This window comes from Columba livia, chromosome Z, assembly GCF_036013475.1.
Source record: "Columba livia isolate bColLiv1 breed racing homer chromosome Z, bColLiv1.pat.W.v2, whole genome shotgun sequence".
Classification (NCBI taxonomy): Eukaryota; Metazoa; Chordata; class Aves; order Columbiformes; family Columbidae; genus Columba; species Columba livia.
The window spans coordinates 59,675,902-59,690,778 of NC_088642.1; the positions used below are offsets into that span (position 1 = coordinate 59,675,902).

A 14,877-nucleotide genomic window follows, 5' to 3' on the forward strand; every position below is an offset into this window, starting at 1 on the left:
GCCTCGCCGCAGGCCGCTGCTGCCGGGCTGGGCCGCCACTCTCACTGTCAGCCGTTCCCCGAGCCCGACCCAGGGCCGGGGGCGCCCGCCCCCGCTGCCTCCCCGCAGGGCAGGGCGGTGCCCCCGGCGGCCGCACGCAGGGGCCGCGGTTCGGGCCTGGGTCCCGCCCGTCCACCCGAGGCCGTGTGAAGGGGTTCTGTAGCTTTCAGTACTGCTTAGCAGGCTGCTGGGACAAGAGAGCACTTAAATGGACTTTTTTCTTTTTTGGTACCATAAAGGCTTTTTATTTGAAAGTGGCTGGCCTAGAGGAAAACCTCATGGTTCATGTAGCTGTCCCTGGGCCTGAGGAGAAGTGCTGAGCTTTGCCTTGTTCTTACCTGAACAGTCCACATTTCCAGCAAAATAAAACTTCTCTGCACCTCTCACCTTCAGTCTTCCAGTCCGTGTGTGTGTGTTTGGTGCAGCCTCCACTATTATTTGAGGTGAAAACCTTCACGCACGTGAGCCATGTCAGCCTCAAGCTAGTACAAACCCACGTTCCGCTGTGCTTCTGTCACTTGTCCCTGCCTTTCCACACATTTTTCTTACCGCTTGTGTTTCTACTGCAGCAAGACAAGAGCTGGCTTCTTGCTGCTCCTAAATTCTCCCCTGACATTCCTAGGCAACCTCTCCTTAGTGCCGTTCCTGTGAGGCTTTCCCTCTTGGGTTTTCTCACTCTGCCTTTATTCAAAATGGAGAAGAGGTACAGAAGCATCCTAGTCCATATATGTGCAAGTATGGGTACAGACTGGACTGATCGCAGCAACATGTCGCAGAGTTTGCTGATCAGCCTTTAGGCTTTTTCCCTGAGCCCCGAGCTCTGTGCTGCCTCTGGCGTTTGTACAGTTTATTCTGTGCCCTCCTTGCAGTTCAGCACACTGTTCCTGCTGTTTTGGGCTTGTCATGCTGCCAAAGCTCTGGGAAAACACCCAGCTAAGGGGGAGGCTGGTACAGGGCTGGTTGCCTGTCAGCTTTACTGCAGCATTTGTGCCAGAATGTGCCCGTTTGCACATTATAGCAGCAGCCAGAAACCTTTCAATTGGGGAGGCATGGAAGAAAAGGCACTTTTCAGTTCTTTCTTTCAACTGTTAATCCATTTGAGAGATGAGGGGTGTTGTCTGTGCTGAGGCTAGTTACCAGCCCAGGAAGGTGAGGTAGAAAGGTGTACATAGGGTGGGGATCCAGATGCCCATATTCACCCTGCAGAGGTATTCAGCTGACTGCCCGAGCTAACTCTTGGATCTTGCGAAGCACCGACCAGGGTAGGTAACAGCAGCCTCTCCTTGTCTGGCTCCTGCTGTTTCCCTCCTCTCCCCATGCACATGCCCAAGCACAGCAGCAGCAACATGCCCAGCTGAAGTATGTAAGGCAGTTCTTCTTCCTGCAACTTTTGTGGTGCTTATTCGCACTTTCGGTGAACAGAAGCTTCCAAGAGGCTTTCATAAGCTTAATGATATTGCAGTGAGGACAGTGCTATCCTCTTGGTCTCCTGCTTCCCATATTCTGGGTACTTTCTCTTGATTTGGTGTAGTGATACAAGCATGATAAGCTTGCAGTTATGCGTGCAGAGCAAAGGCTTTTTCCAGATTGCCAGCCAAACAAATGTGTGGACTGGATGTGCACATTCCCTTTCTTCAAAGGTTAAACTTAACCTAAGAAGGGCACATACCAATTGCTGCAAGAGATTAAACCTTAGGTCAAGACTGCAGACTTGCTTGTGGTCATCACTGGAAGAGACCAGACTTCTATCAGGAGCAATTGCCAGTTTTTATATTTGTAGCCTTTTGGTGTAATTGCTTGTTCCCTGTTTTGGGGAAGCCAGCAGGAATGTTTTCTTGGGGCTGTTTTTTATTATTTTTTTATATTTTTCAGTAGTTTTTCCTGTCGCTCGCCCTCTGGTCAGTGTGTGTTTAGGAGCACTGTGTCTGTTTAGTTTCTTTGTATCTCTCGTTCTAAAATGATGAGAACTTTTTTTTTTTTTTGAAAATGAGAAAATAGGAAGAATACTGAGTCTGAATGTTATTCTAACAAAACATTTTAACTAAGAAACAGACAAGTTAGCAATGCAAATCAAACATGTGCTTTAGGATCTGATGTCTCTCTTTTTAAAGTATGCATCCAAGGCCCACCTTTTGGCCATCCTTGTTTATCTTTTATTTCTGCTTTAAACATTGGGAGGTGGGGGAGCAGTACCACATGTTGGTGTGGGGTTCATATGTCCCTGATGGAGGGAGGGTCAGCAGCATGAATAAGTGACCTTGCCAGCCTGCATCTCGTCTTTATCCTTTTTTTCTGCTTCCCTCACCATTTTGTCTTGCTGTTGTTATCAGTTGTTCCTTCTCTGCTCATGCAGGGAGTGCAGTGGTTTCAGTAGCGATCAGTGGCCACTTCTACAACACAAGTCAGAACAATGTTTGGAGCCTGTAGGCTTGTTTCTTTGTACTAGGCAATATTTTCATGTTGTATTCACTGACCACATTGCTGGAATCAGCATTAGTACATTCTGCTAATGAACCTTCTGTTTTGTTTCTTAAACCCTCTTGTTTTCTCTCCCTCAGAATTGAGTTTCTGCGACACCTGAGAAGCTTCTTCCAGATCATGTTTAAAATTGAAACAAAGACCCCTGAGGAAGAGCACATGGGCGGGGAGAAAGTCTTAATGACATGTGTTGGCATTGGATTTTCCAACCTTAGTAAAACTATACGATAAGAAATGTCTGCAGACTTCTTGAAATGGGGTGACAGAAAATGCTGCAAGATCTGATAAAACCTGCCTCTCCCTGTGCTTATTCTGGCACAGGGAAACCAGTGATTCCAGTGCAGACTGTACCCAAGCTTGCTGCATATAAACAGTAAAGCTGACTTGAGGCCATTTAGACCTGTGCTGTTTATAAATGCAATGCCAGTATTTTGGGCTGCATGGAATGGCTGGATGGAGTCTCAGTGGGCTTGGAACTCTTTGCACTGTTCTCCACTGCATGGGACACATGTGCCTCTTATGTCATTGTGTCTTTAAGCCTTAATGCAGCGGGTGCTCAAGTTTTGCTGTCTACAGACTTCACTCTTAGCTTTTTCTAAAAGGTTTAGATAGAGAAGGAAAACAGGATTGATGAAAACAAATGATCACACAAACATTAGATTCTTGAGGTACTTGCAGAGACAATATTGGCATGGAAATAAAAAAAGTGTGACAATTTTTTGTTTATAGATTGCATGCGTCTAAAATCTGTCAAATGCTTCACTCCTGCTACATTGACTAAATTACAGTTTCATGGGAAGAAAAAAATATCTCTTTTAATTTTCCTTGATTTTAGAATACTGTAGATCACAGCCTATACTGACTTGTTTTAGCCTCCTCTCTAAAGATGGGCACGGGAGGAGAAACCTCCTTGACAGTTTTTGACTTATCACATATATTCTTTTTAGGTTTGTTTGGCATGCCACACACTGCAGTTCACAATTAGTTGTGAAAGGTAGCAAAAAAAGCTGTGTAGGCTTCAGAAGAGAAAAACATATTTGGTTTATGCCATAACATTTTGTCCAGCTGCTCTCTTTTTGGAAGAGGGGATAATGGCATATGGGCACTACCCCAGTTTTTACTGCAATTTAAATATTTACACAAGAAAGGCTTTTGGTAAATTCCAGGCAAACCTGCTGAAGTTGATGCTGAACTCCTGACAGAAGGAAAGAAATTTATACCTCAGACTACGCTGCATGTGTCTGGAGTAAATTAAAGCCATGTCAAAAGCTGCTATATATATATAGAGCAAGTACTAGTGACTGTGTTATAATGGTCTTACAAAGTTTATCTGATGTCACTGTAGAGTGAGCGTTACATCTGTGATATCAAAACTGTATATCAGACCCAAAAGTACTTTGACAAAATGTTAAGTATTTGATAAATGTTTTATTAACTGTTGCAAGCTGTGTGAGTCATTTTTGTACTGTACTTTGTTCTTGCTGCAATCTGTCTAAACTTGTTTTGGAAAAATAAAGTATTTTTTCCTAAATGATGTTTTATTTCCCTTGGAGGAAAAAAAAATAAAGGCAAACAAACAAAGCAAACAAAAAAACCTACACCAAATGACTTTTTCAGAAGAACAGCTTTGGGAGTTGCCAGAGTGGGAGGAAGGGACAGGGCAAGTGCCATCTTATTATTCACTAGTTTTCCAAAATTTGATTTGCAGCTGAGGAAGCCCTAAGTAAAACAGTAAAATGAAATTTAAAAAAATATATAGTAAAATAATTTTAAGTTACATTAGAAAAAAGGTATGTGAGCAAGGAAGAATTTCTTACCTTGCTTTCCTCTGACACCTATGGAATGACAAAGCTAGAAACTCTCCTTTAAAATAACACTTAAAGCCCAGGAGCCATTGATTTTAAAAGCAAAATGTACAAGCTGAGGTTAATAGCCACTAGAATGAAAATAAGGAGCTTACACTGATTAAAGGTAAAACTTTGTAGCACAGCTCAGATTTCCAAAGTTGGCCTAAGTAAAAATCTGTGTTGTCACAACTTTAAAAAAATCAAAAGCTTTATTATCTTTAAAGCTGTTGGCTTTGAAGCTGTGACAGAGCATTTTCCAAATGTTCCAGTTGCACCAAACATAGAAAGGCCAATGTGCTGCCCAGGTAGCGGATTCTTTAGCAGTAGAGTAATTATGTCATAAAATTACCCATGCTTAGCTAAACCTCAGTGTTAAAGTTAGGCTGCTAACGCTTAGCCCTGCTGCAAATCGCACAGCTTTGCAGCACAGCCCTTGCTATGACTCAGAATTCCTTGTTGCTTTACAGAAAATAAAGTATATGAAAGGTGTATGTTTTTCCAGAACAACCAGTCTCTGGAGAAACAGAAACAATACCAGAGGAGGTTTTAAATAAAAGCTTTCTTAAAATTGTTTGACCTTCACATTCTGTGAAAAGTGCTTGTTAGGAAATCCTGCAGATAAAAGCTGTTTATCTGATGTCACTGTAGAGCAGCGATTAACACCTGTTTTGGTGTGCTGATCCCGCGAGAAGTCAAATAGTTCAATTTTGGAGCTGGACAGAAGAAACTAATTTTTAGTGAAGACAATTCATTCTCTTCATAGTCACAGACTTTATGCTAAGGATGCTAGTTACTAGGAGATGCATCTTCTATCTCAGTCCATCCTGGAAGATTTAATAATCAGGTGACTTGAATTTGAACTGGTTAGCTACATATGAAAGATCCTGTACTCTTTGAGCTACCCATCAGAAATTTCATTAATCCATTTGGATAACAGCCTTCTACTGTGACTCGAAACTTCTGCTTATAGAAAGCTTTAAGGCTGAACCATAAGGAGGTACAGGTGTGGGAGAGGCCTAGTTATCACAAGTGTTTTGTAATGTGTGTTTTTGTTGCAATGATTTAACAGGAGGAGAAGGTGAAGAACACACAGAGAGGTGCTTTGAGGGAGAATTAATCGGAACACCTCATAAAATGGAGAATCTCTTCCTTTAAACTTGCCTAACAGCAAATGCTGCTAGTGTGGTGATGTGAAAAGTATTTGCAAAATGTGCCTTTACCTCTCACTTGCTTTCACTTTTGTAATATCTATTGTCAAACTCTCTTCCATTTCTAAGCTATGATAGTAACTTCACCTTCTGTGGTTACATCAGCAAGTTTGCTGACGACACTAAGCTGGGAGGGGTGGCTGACACGCCAGAAGGCTGTGCTGCCATCCAGCGGGACCTGGACAGGCTGGAGAGTTGGGCGGGGAATAACCTAATGAAATTTAACAAGGGCAAGTGTAGAGTCCTGCATCTGGGCAGGAACAACCCCAGGTTCCAGTATAGGTTGGGAAAATACATATTAGAGAGTAGTGTAGGGGAAAGGGACCTGGGGGTCCTGGTGGAGAACAGGATGACCATGAGCCAGCACTGTGCCCTTGTGGCCAGGAAGGCCAATGGCATCCTGGGGTGTATTACAAGGGGGGTGGTTAGTAGATCGAGAGAGGTCCTCCTTCCCCTCTACTCTGCCCTGGTGAGACCACATCTGGAATATTGTGTCCAGTTCTGGGCCCCTCAGTTCCAGAAGGACAGGGAACTGCTGGAGAGGGTCCAGCGTAGGGCAACGAAGATGATTAAGGGAGTGGAACACCTCCCTTATGAAGAAAGGCTGAGGGAGCTGGGTCTCTTTAGTTTGGAGAAGAGGAGACTAAGGGGGGACCTCATTAATGTTTATAAATATATAAAGGGTGAGTGCCATGAGGATGGAGCCAGGCTCTTCTCGGTGGCAAACAATGATAGGACAAGGGGTAATGGGATCAAGCTGGAACACAAGAGGTTCCGCTTAAATTTGAGAAAAAACTTCTTCTCAGTGAGGGTGACAGAGCACTGGAACAGGCTGCCCAGGGAGGCTGTGGAGTCTCCTTCTCTGGAGACATTGAAAACCCTCCTGGACATGTTCCTGTGCAACCTCACCTAGGCGTTCCTGCTCCAGCAGGGGGATTGGACTAGATGATCTTTTGAGGTCCCTTCCAATCCCAAACATACTGTGATACTGTGATACATCAGAAAATTGGTGTTAACTTGCTGCAGGACAGGTTCTGGAGTAGTAGAGATTGTGCTGAAGGTGAAATTGCCTCAGTCCAAGCCAGTACGCTTCACTGAAGGCGTGTGGCTGGAAGCCAATGCAAGAACCGTCTGGGGAAGCACACAGAAGGTAAGTTAGTTGGGACAAACCAGTAAGTACATGTCTGTCTTGGGTAATGTTTTCAAAATGGTGCTTATGTTACTTCAGAGCAGAGGTACTCTCTCTTTTCTTCCCCACAGGTGATATTATGAGTCAAGTGGATTTTGTTTCAAGCCACTGAGGCATAATTCTGCTGCTTGCAGGCTCTGACATTCACTTCCCCATTGTTCAATCGTGCTTTTGAGACAGCAACAAGAGGAAAAAAGATGAATAAGAAAAGCACCAGCTTTCAGGAGGCATAATTTTGCCTGTGAGTTTCTTTCTCATTTTTTTATGTTGTATGGCCATCTCCACACTTCTAGTTCGTATGTCTAATGGAAGTACATTTCTGTTTAGTCTAGATCCTCTGGGATACCAAGTAAGACATGCAACTGTGTCAGGGCAACTCTGAATAGCAGAAAAAGGTGGAAGTGGCATCTTTTACAGTTACTGCTTAGCTCTTGGTAAGCTCCATCTTAAAAGATTGTTCTTTTGGGATATGTACAGTTTTGCTTGCGTCTGATCTATGAGCAGCACCGACGAGCTGTGAAAAACACCTAGTACCTGTTGTCAGTGAGAGGGGTAAAATGACAGTGTCCTTCCTGCTGGAAGAGAGTGTGTGGGTTGAACTCTGTGGTGACAGCACTGCGTGTGTAAAGGAAGTAACTCATGCACTGCGTCAGAGCACCGCACTGTCCAAATAGCACTTGTGCTGGGTAGAGTTAAGTTGTGACATTGTTATAAGACAGAATTGTTAGGAGGATTTATAGTATATCTGTAGCAATAGATGTTAGTTATGACTGCTAATCTTGCTCCTGGAACAGTAAGATTGCTGTATATACACACAAAGAAGTGTGCCCAGATGTATATTCCCTGTGTACTACAGAGTATAGAAACAGCTGTGTTTGGAGGTAGCAATAAGGAGACCCACAGAGAAAATGTTTTATTATAGATGTTGATTTATTATAGGTGTTGATCAAGGTTCTATTAATAACTACAAGAAAACAATGGCGAAAAGCAACTTTTCACATTAGGGTGCACAGTGGCTGGGAGCCTACCCCTGCTGGCAACCCCTCTGCACAGCTGTGCAGCTGTTCGGGGGGGGCCTTTGTGCACACCAGGGGGAGACGAGTGTCTTTGCACACCCGCCTCACGTTGCATGTCTGCCAGATACTCTACATTCACCCTGCTCTTCTGTGTATGGGTTTGGCCACATGTTCCCAGCAGCCTCCACTGAGCTGTTCACACGCCAAACATCCATCTCCTTCAACAGTGAGCCCATGGTGGAAATCTGTAGGGTCCTTGTGGAGACTGATCCATGTGACATTCCCAATGAGCTAATAGTGGTAAGGGCTTGATTGCAGTGCTCATCACAGCATGTCAATGACTCATCCCATTACACAAAATGCGGCTGGCTCAGTGGAGCACCCATGTTTGCAGGCTGCGCCGAAGATCACACCATTTGAAAGCAAATGTCTTACTCCTTACCTGGCTTCTAACATGCAACCACTCTGCTCCTTGAAAGCTACTTTCACCTTTTCCAATTCTAAACTGTCTCCATGGACAAGAAAAAAAGTTGCTCTAGCCAGAAATGAATGTAGATATATTCTGTAAAATAAGACTGTGGTTCTGAATGTTCATCCCTCAGCACCTTTGGGGTAGACAATTCTCTTCCATGTATCTAGGAATGTAACTTTGATTAGGCATAAAATACTATGGATCTGCAAGCTGCGTCTAGGTCAAAATATGCATGAGTTTTGTCTATTTATGATATTTATGATCATATTTTTTTTTAACATCACTGGGTTGGGGGGAGGAAAAAAATTCCCTTACGGCTTGTTCTTGTGTCAGCATTCAGAAGGTGCCTGATTCAGTAAGGCTTCCTGAGGTATTTGTTTAAGTATGTGCATTTAGAACCAGATCTAGAGATTCAGAATGTGTCTGCTGGAAAGTATTTCTATTGCATGATGTTTCTGAGCATTGAATGTAAAGATCTACTTCATAATTCACACAACAAGCCTGTTATCCACTATTTTCACTTTGTTCTTTGTGATTTAAATAAAGTATGTAGTGTACTTTCCAAGAAAACATCCACAATAAACCAGGGCTAAATAAGACAGCCTAGAAAATGTTATTCCTGTTTCTTTTGGAAATGTGTTTGTCAGATTGTTAATAAAAATACTGTTTCCTCATCCTTCACGATGAATGGCAGTGGCAAGTTTTCCCTTGAAACAGTGTCAAGATCTTGTTCTAGTCTTTTCTGGATAATGATGTATGGACTTGAAGTGAAGAAGAGCTGATTTGAAAAGATCTGGCTTTTTCCACAGTATGTAGAACATCTTAGAAGAACAGGCTATTACACAACAGGCTTCTTAACAGCTTCTTAATAAACAAGAGGGGGGTGGCTAATCTAAAGCTACACCATCTGGGGCTGGCCATGTCGCAGCATGAATGTGGCAGCTGCCTAAATAGCTTTTCTTCTAAATTTTCGAAGTACAAATAAAGAATGAACATCTCTTTCAGCTTGCACAGTTAAGTAAGCATTGTAAGCAGATGTTTTTTAAGACTTGAAATTTATGGTAAGAACTGTTCATGAAAAGGTGTAACTAGAGCCAAGGAGATCGATATTACAGAATCCTGTTACCCTTTGTTTCCCTCCCCAGCCCTGCAGATTTATGCAGAAAAGAGCAATTTGGTCAGAAATTGCTGAATAGCTGTTGAGATGTAAGGAAAATACAGAAAAAGTATCCTCACTCACCTGACTGGAACATGGAGGAAAAACAACCATCCATGTGTTCATGGCATTTTCTTCACTGACCCAGCTTTCGAAGAAAGAGCTGCTGTGAGAGAACTTAACCGAAACTTCTGTTTTCATACCTTTTCAGATTTCAGTAAAATCCCTAACCGATTTCCTCTAACTTGTGTCTTCCCCAGGCAAGAACAATGCCATTAATGAAGGAACTATTTGAATTGTTTTTGCCAAGTTATAAATATAAATATTAAAAGGTGCATTGTTTGCATTCATGTAAAGAAATTCTTGGCTTTATGGATTTTTATTCTCTGTTTCAGGCTGTGATTTGGAGGACTGCCTTTGTGCCTGTGGTACAGAAGAATGAAGTGACTCATTTGTATCCCCACAGAAAGCTGGACTAGAAAATATGAAGATCCACAGATTCTCATGTCTGTGCAAACATTTTATAGACTTTTAGACTCACAGACATATAGAATTGTTTAGAATGGAAAAGACCTTTAAGTTCACCAAGTCCAACTATTAACCTAACACTGCCAACTCCACCACTAAACCACGTCCCTCCCATTTCCCTGACCTTATGAGAGCTATGAGCATGTTGCGGCTCTACAAGCCCAAATCTCTCTGGTTTATTTCTCCTCTTTTTCTGTTTTGTTAATAGGATTTCTTTGGGTTACCTTGTCTACACTAGATTCTGGTAAAGACTAAACTTGCCCTTTTTATTTGAGAAATATTTCCTCCATGGTACATCCCTTTCTCTGCTGATCTGTTCTCCCTTCTCCTGTTAGCTCCATGGCCTTTTCTCAATCATACGAGCTGGAAAAATCACAGAATGTTAGGGATTGGAAGGGACCTCAAAAGATCATCTAGTCCAATACCCCTGCCGGAGCAGGAACACCTAGATGAGGTTACACAGGAATGTGTCCGGGCGGGTTTTGAATGTCTCCAGTGAAGGAGACTCCACAACCTCCCTGGGCAGCCTGTTCCAGTGCTCTGTCACCCTCACTGAGAAGAAGTTTCTTCTCATATTTAAGTGGAACCTCTTGTGTTCCAGTTTGAACCCATTACCCCCTGTCCTACCATTGGTTGTCACTGAGAAGAGCCTTGTGACACTCGCCCTTTATATATTTGTAAACATTAATGAGGTCACCCCTCAGTCTCCTCTTCTCCAAACTAAAGAGACCCAGCTCCCTCAGACTTTCCTCATCAGGGAGATGCTCTACTCCATCATCTTGGTGGCTCTGCGCTGGACTCTCTCCAGCAGTTCCCTGTCCTTGAACTGGGGGGCCCAGAACTGGACACAATATTCCAGATGTGGTCTCACCAGGGCAGAGTAGAGGGGAAGGAGGACCTCTCTCGATCTACTAGCCACTCCCCTTGTAATACACCCCAGGATGCCATTGGCCTTCCTGGCCACAAGGGCACAGTGCTGGCTCATGGTCATGCCATAAACAGCCCCCACCATGCTGCTGTGGGGTTCTGAGTTGCTCCATCATTTCCCTGGCATGTTCCCTGGCATGCACATGGATTTCTCTGCAGGCTGTCTCCCTGGCCACTCGCCCAGACAACTTCCCTCTCTTTTGTCCAGTGGTCACTGATCTGCCTCACTGCAGGGACTTTCATTCGGGGTTTATAAAATGGAAAAGTGAATAGATGCATTCGAGTTCTTCTAACAAAATGTGCCCTAGTAGTCCCTGCTGTGGAAACAAAGCATTGTCCTCATCTCTTCAGTCTCAGAGGTCTTCTTGAAGGCTTGCCATCTTCAACTCTGGGAGCTCAGGACCAAGAAGGGTTGCTAATTACAGAGAGTCTGACTTCCTGTATATTATTAGTACATTCTTCCTCTTTCAAGGGAAATGACAATTTTCAGAAGGGCCTCCAGTCTTCACCAGGAAATCTGAGACATGGTGTTTCCATTACACAGTTTTGTGAATTTGTTCTAGCATTTATTCTCGTGCTGTTTAAGAACAAGTACTTATTTTACTTGGTCAGCTTTCACCTCCTGGTTCTTGCAGCGCTAAAGAGCCCTGTGCGATCCAATATGTTTCTATCTCATGAACAATACATGAAAGACCTCAAAGGAAAGGATTTCTGCTTTGGGATTAGAAAGCATTAGCTGACACATGGAAGTATAGTAATGGTCTTCTAGCTGAATCCTCTGAGTTTTAAAGTGGAGCAAGAAAGCAAACTATTTACTAACACTCAAAATCAACTCAAAAAATCAACTCAAAATCAACTCAAAATCAACTCAAAAAATCAACTCAAAATCACTCAAAAAACAAAAGTTTTTTGCTGGTCAGTATTAGAATGTACAGACAGCTTTAAGACAAGTGGTACATCATGCTACTAAACCAACAATGGGCATGTTCTTATAAAGTCCTGGGGCTATGGGTTGCACAAGAGAAAACCTTGATATACAGCTCCACTTTTTACGAAGCTGAAAGACTATTATTTTAGGACCCTCTGTTAAGGAAACAGACCTAGCGTTGTGTTTACTTAGCAATATTGTGGGTTTTTCTCTCACTAACCTTCCACTGGTGAAAGCCCTGACTGTGTTTCATTATATAAGGTGTCTACCACTGCTACTACGGAGGCTATTTCTAACATAAAGACAGCATTGGCTTAAGAGTAGGAGTTCTGAGGACTAGATACTACTTTTTAGCTCTTTGATTTTCAACGAAGCAGGGCGAGGAATACAAACAGGAAAAAAGTGCAGAAAAAGTCACAGGAACACAAAAGCACACAATGGAAGAAACAAATGTAATGGTGTTAGTGTTTCAATTATCTCATTATATTTAAACTATAAAACTATTTTAAAATGTCATTCTTTCTCCCACTAGCATTTTATAGGTAATTAAAAAACAACACAACCCTTGCCAGAGTATTTTTTCAGCGCTAGCTTACATATAGCAAACCAAGAAATGCAGATCCTAAGGCTTTCAGTAGCTGTATCTCTCCCACCATTCTCATGCCAATCCACTCCTGTTGGTGTTACTACAGCTGCAATGAAATATTAAACTCAGCAAGCTGCGTGTGCGGCATAATATGTTAGTTTCACTTTTGGGAGGAAGCAGAGAAGTGGCAATTCCAAGTAAAAGCAGCCTCCTTTGCAATCTTCTCAGCTTGCTTCCTCTGCCATTTACTGAATGGTAGCCCATCCTTAAATCAATAGAATATTTATTTCTGTTGCCTGCTGCAGCACCTCTTCTGCACAAACTAGTTCCCATTTTCACCATGTCTGCTGACTGAAAATATTTCCAGCTGGGCTTGCTGGTACCTCTCGGTTTTCCACCTCTGTTTGACTCAATTGTGTAGCAGCAGAGGAAGTGAGAGAGAAGACGTTCAAAACCGGGAGGGATGGACTCACATGTCACATCTCAGAGGACCAGGGTTGCCCCCCAGCCCTAGCGGTGTCAAAGGTGGCACCAGGGCTGCAGGACATTCTCCTGGCTTCTCCGGCCCTGGGAATGCCAGATGCAACAGTGCTTGGTACTGGATACGGCATTTAGCAAAAAATAACAGAAAACAGCTTTCCTTCATTTCTGTGGATGAGGACTAGTTCTCTTTCAAGCGATTAGGTAAACACTTCTAATTGTTTTGATCCTTCACATAAATCTACCTTGGGAATGGCATATTTTGCAGCTACTCTCTGCAAGGATCTAATTGAGTTAGCCACTGTTCCTGCCTCAGTGATATCTTTTATAAGCCCACGGAAGGCAGGCTGGAAAGCTGAGTAGCTAGCGGCATATCCCTTTGCCTCAGGGAGAACTCCCACGCTTAATTTTGCGTGTTCACCTCACTGTGAGGGAACACTTGCTGGAACTGCTTATCTAAAAATCTTCCTCTCCCAGGAAGAGGAGTTTGTGGAAGATACTTCTAGATTCTGAAACACTCTCCCTGAGAGGTCCAATATGCAATTTCCATTACGCTACAAAAACTGGAATGAAGAACCAGCGTTTTTAAACGTAATAGTTGCTGGTTACCATTTTTTTGGAAATAGGAAATGAAAACAGCTGAATTTTATTTATTGTTTTAATTACAAATAAGAGAACTAACTAATGTGACTTGAGTTCAGAAAAAAAAGGAGGAGAAAAAGAAGAGCGACATAGGTTTGACATTGTTTGTACCAACGTAATTCCGGAGCAACAGTGAAAGTTACTAGTTAATAAAAATTGTGTAGAGTGTGACCCCACAATTAATTAATTAAAGCAGTATTACCCAAGTGTTGGTCTGTGGGACAGACCTCTCTCTTTTTAAGAAGACTTTCTTATCTCTTTTGCACAGATACCTGCAGGGTACCTTTTTGAATCCAGACAGAGAAATTTACTTCTTCAAGAAATCCTGGTGCTTCTGCTAGTTTTAACTGAAATTGGCCAAAAGATTAAAAAGCAAAAGAACTATGCCAAAGATACTTAATAATTTATTTTTAACCTAAAATGTTTTGGAGTTACAGTTTTACCAGTGTGCACATTTGATACCAATACAGATATCTAGATGTTTCCTGAAATAACTTAGTTTTTCAGAAATATTGATAAACATCTCATACTCTCATTTGAGGAACAATCACTTAGCACTTTTGAAATATCAGCATGATGCACATTTTTATAATTTTATTTCAAACTGAAATATGTTTCTGATTTTAAATTAAACTCGGCTCATTTTTTTCCCAGGACTGTGAATCAAAACACAGTGTACTCTTACTTTGTATTATCAACCAGAAGCAAAACTGAATGGAAACAAAAGTGAAACTCAGTGTCTTTGCTTCTCTGTCTAATACTAAGATGTGAATAATAAGTGGAAAAAATAACAACAAATGGAATGTTTCACTTTGAATTTACTGTAAGCAATTTAAAGACTTTTTCTGAAAGTTTCTTCTTAATGTATTTCTGTGTTTATTACGGGTTCTTGCTCTTCAAGGTTTCTGGTGATTGATATGAACAGAGTAGGCAGTTTGAAAAATGTACTAGATAAACTTGGTTCAGGTTTATGTCATTAACTTCCATATTGCATTCAGGTAGCCTAGCAATTGTATCTTAGTCATACATAAAAATGAAAAAAAATTGAAAAATATTACTATGGTTGATCTCACCAGTGTGAACATAGCAAAATTTCAACAGTTGACCTTCAAGAGACTTAGTTATCCTGTTTTCTATTGTATTTTGTCCTGTTAGTTTCCAGCTGTATCACACTCGCATCCTGTGACACTGGCAAAAGCAGATTAAATTATATTAACAGATTGAAGAATAATAAAAAACCCCAACAGGATAAGAAATTACTGACTGAAATGAATTTATATAAACATTAACTTTTGAAACTTCCTGACTTTCACAGATAAGTCCTGCCAAACAAGTTCAGGAAGGTTAACTTTCTGTAATAATGCAAAGCAAAAGCACACTG

The 14,877-nt window shown here is 41.9% G+C and overlaps 1 protein-coding gene across 1 annotated transcript in view; it reads left to right on the plus strand.

The window, feature by feature from the left end:
* RCL1 (RNA terminal phosphate cyclase like 1) overlaps nucleotides 1-4,048 on the plus strand; it is a 29,410-nt gene extending 25,362 nt beyond the window's left edge. Inside the window, exon 9 of the mRNA XM_065046032.1 lies at nucleotides 2,598-4,048. Within this exon, the coding sequence (XP_064902104.1) occupies nucleotides 2,598-2,748 (151 nt within the window). The 3' untranslated portion in view covers nucleotides 2,749-4,048. The remainder of the gene's footprint in view (nucleotides 1-2,597) is intronic.
* The last annotated feature ends 10,829 nt before the right edge of the window (nucleotides 4,049-14,877 follow it).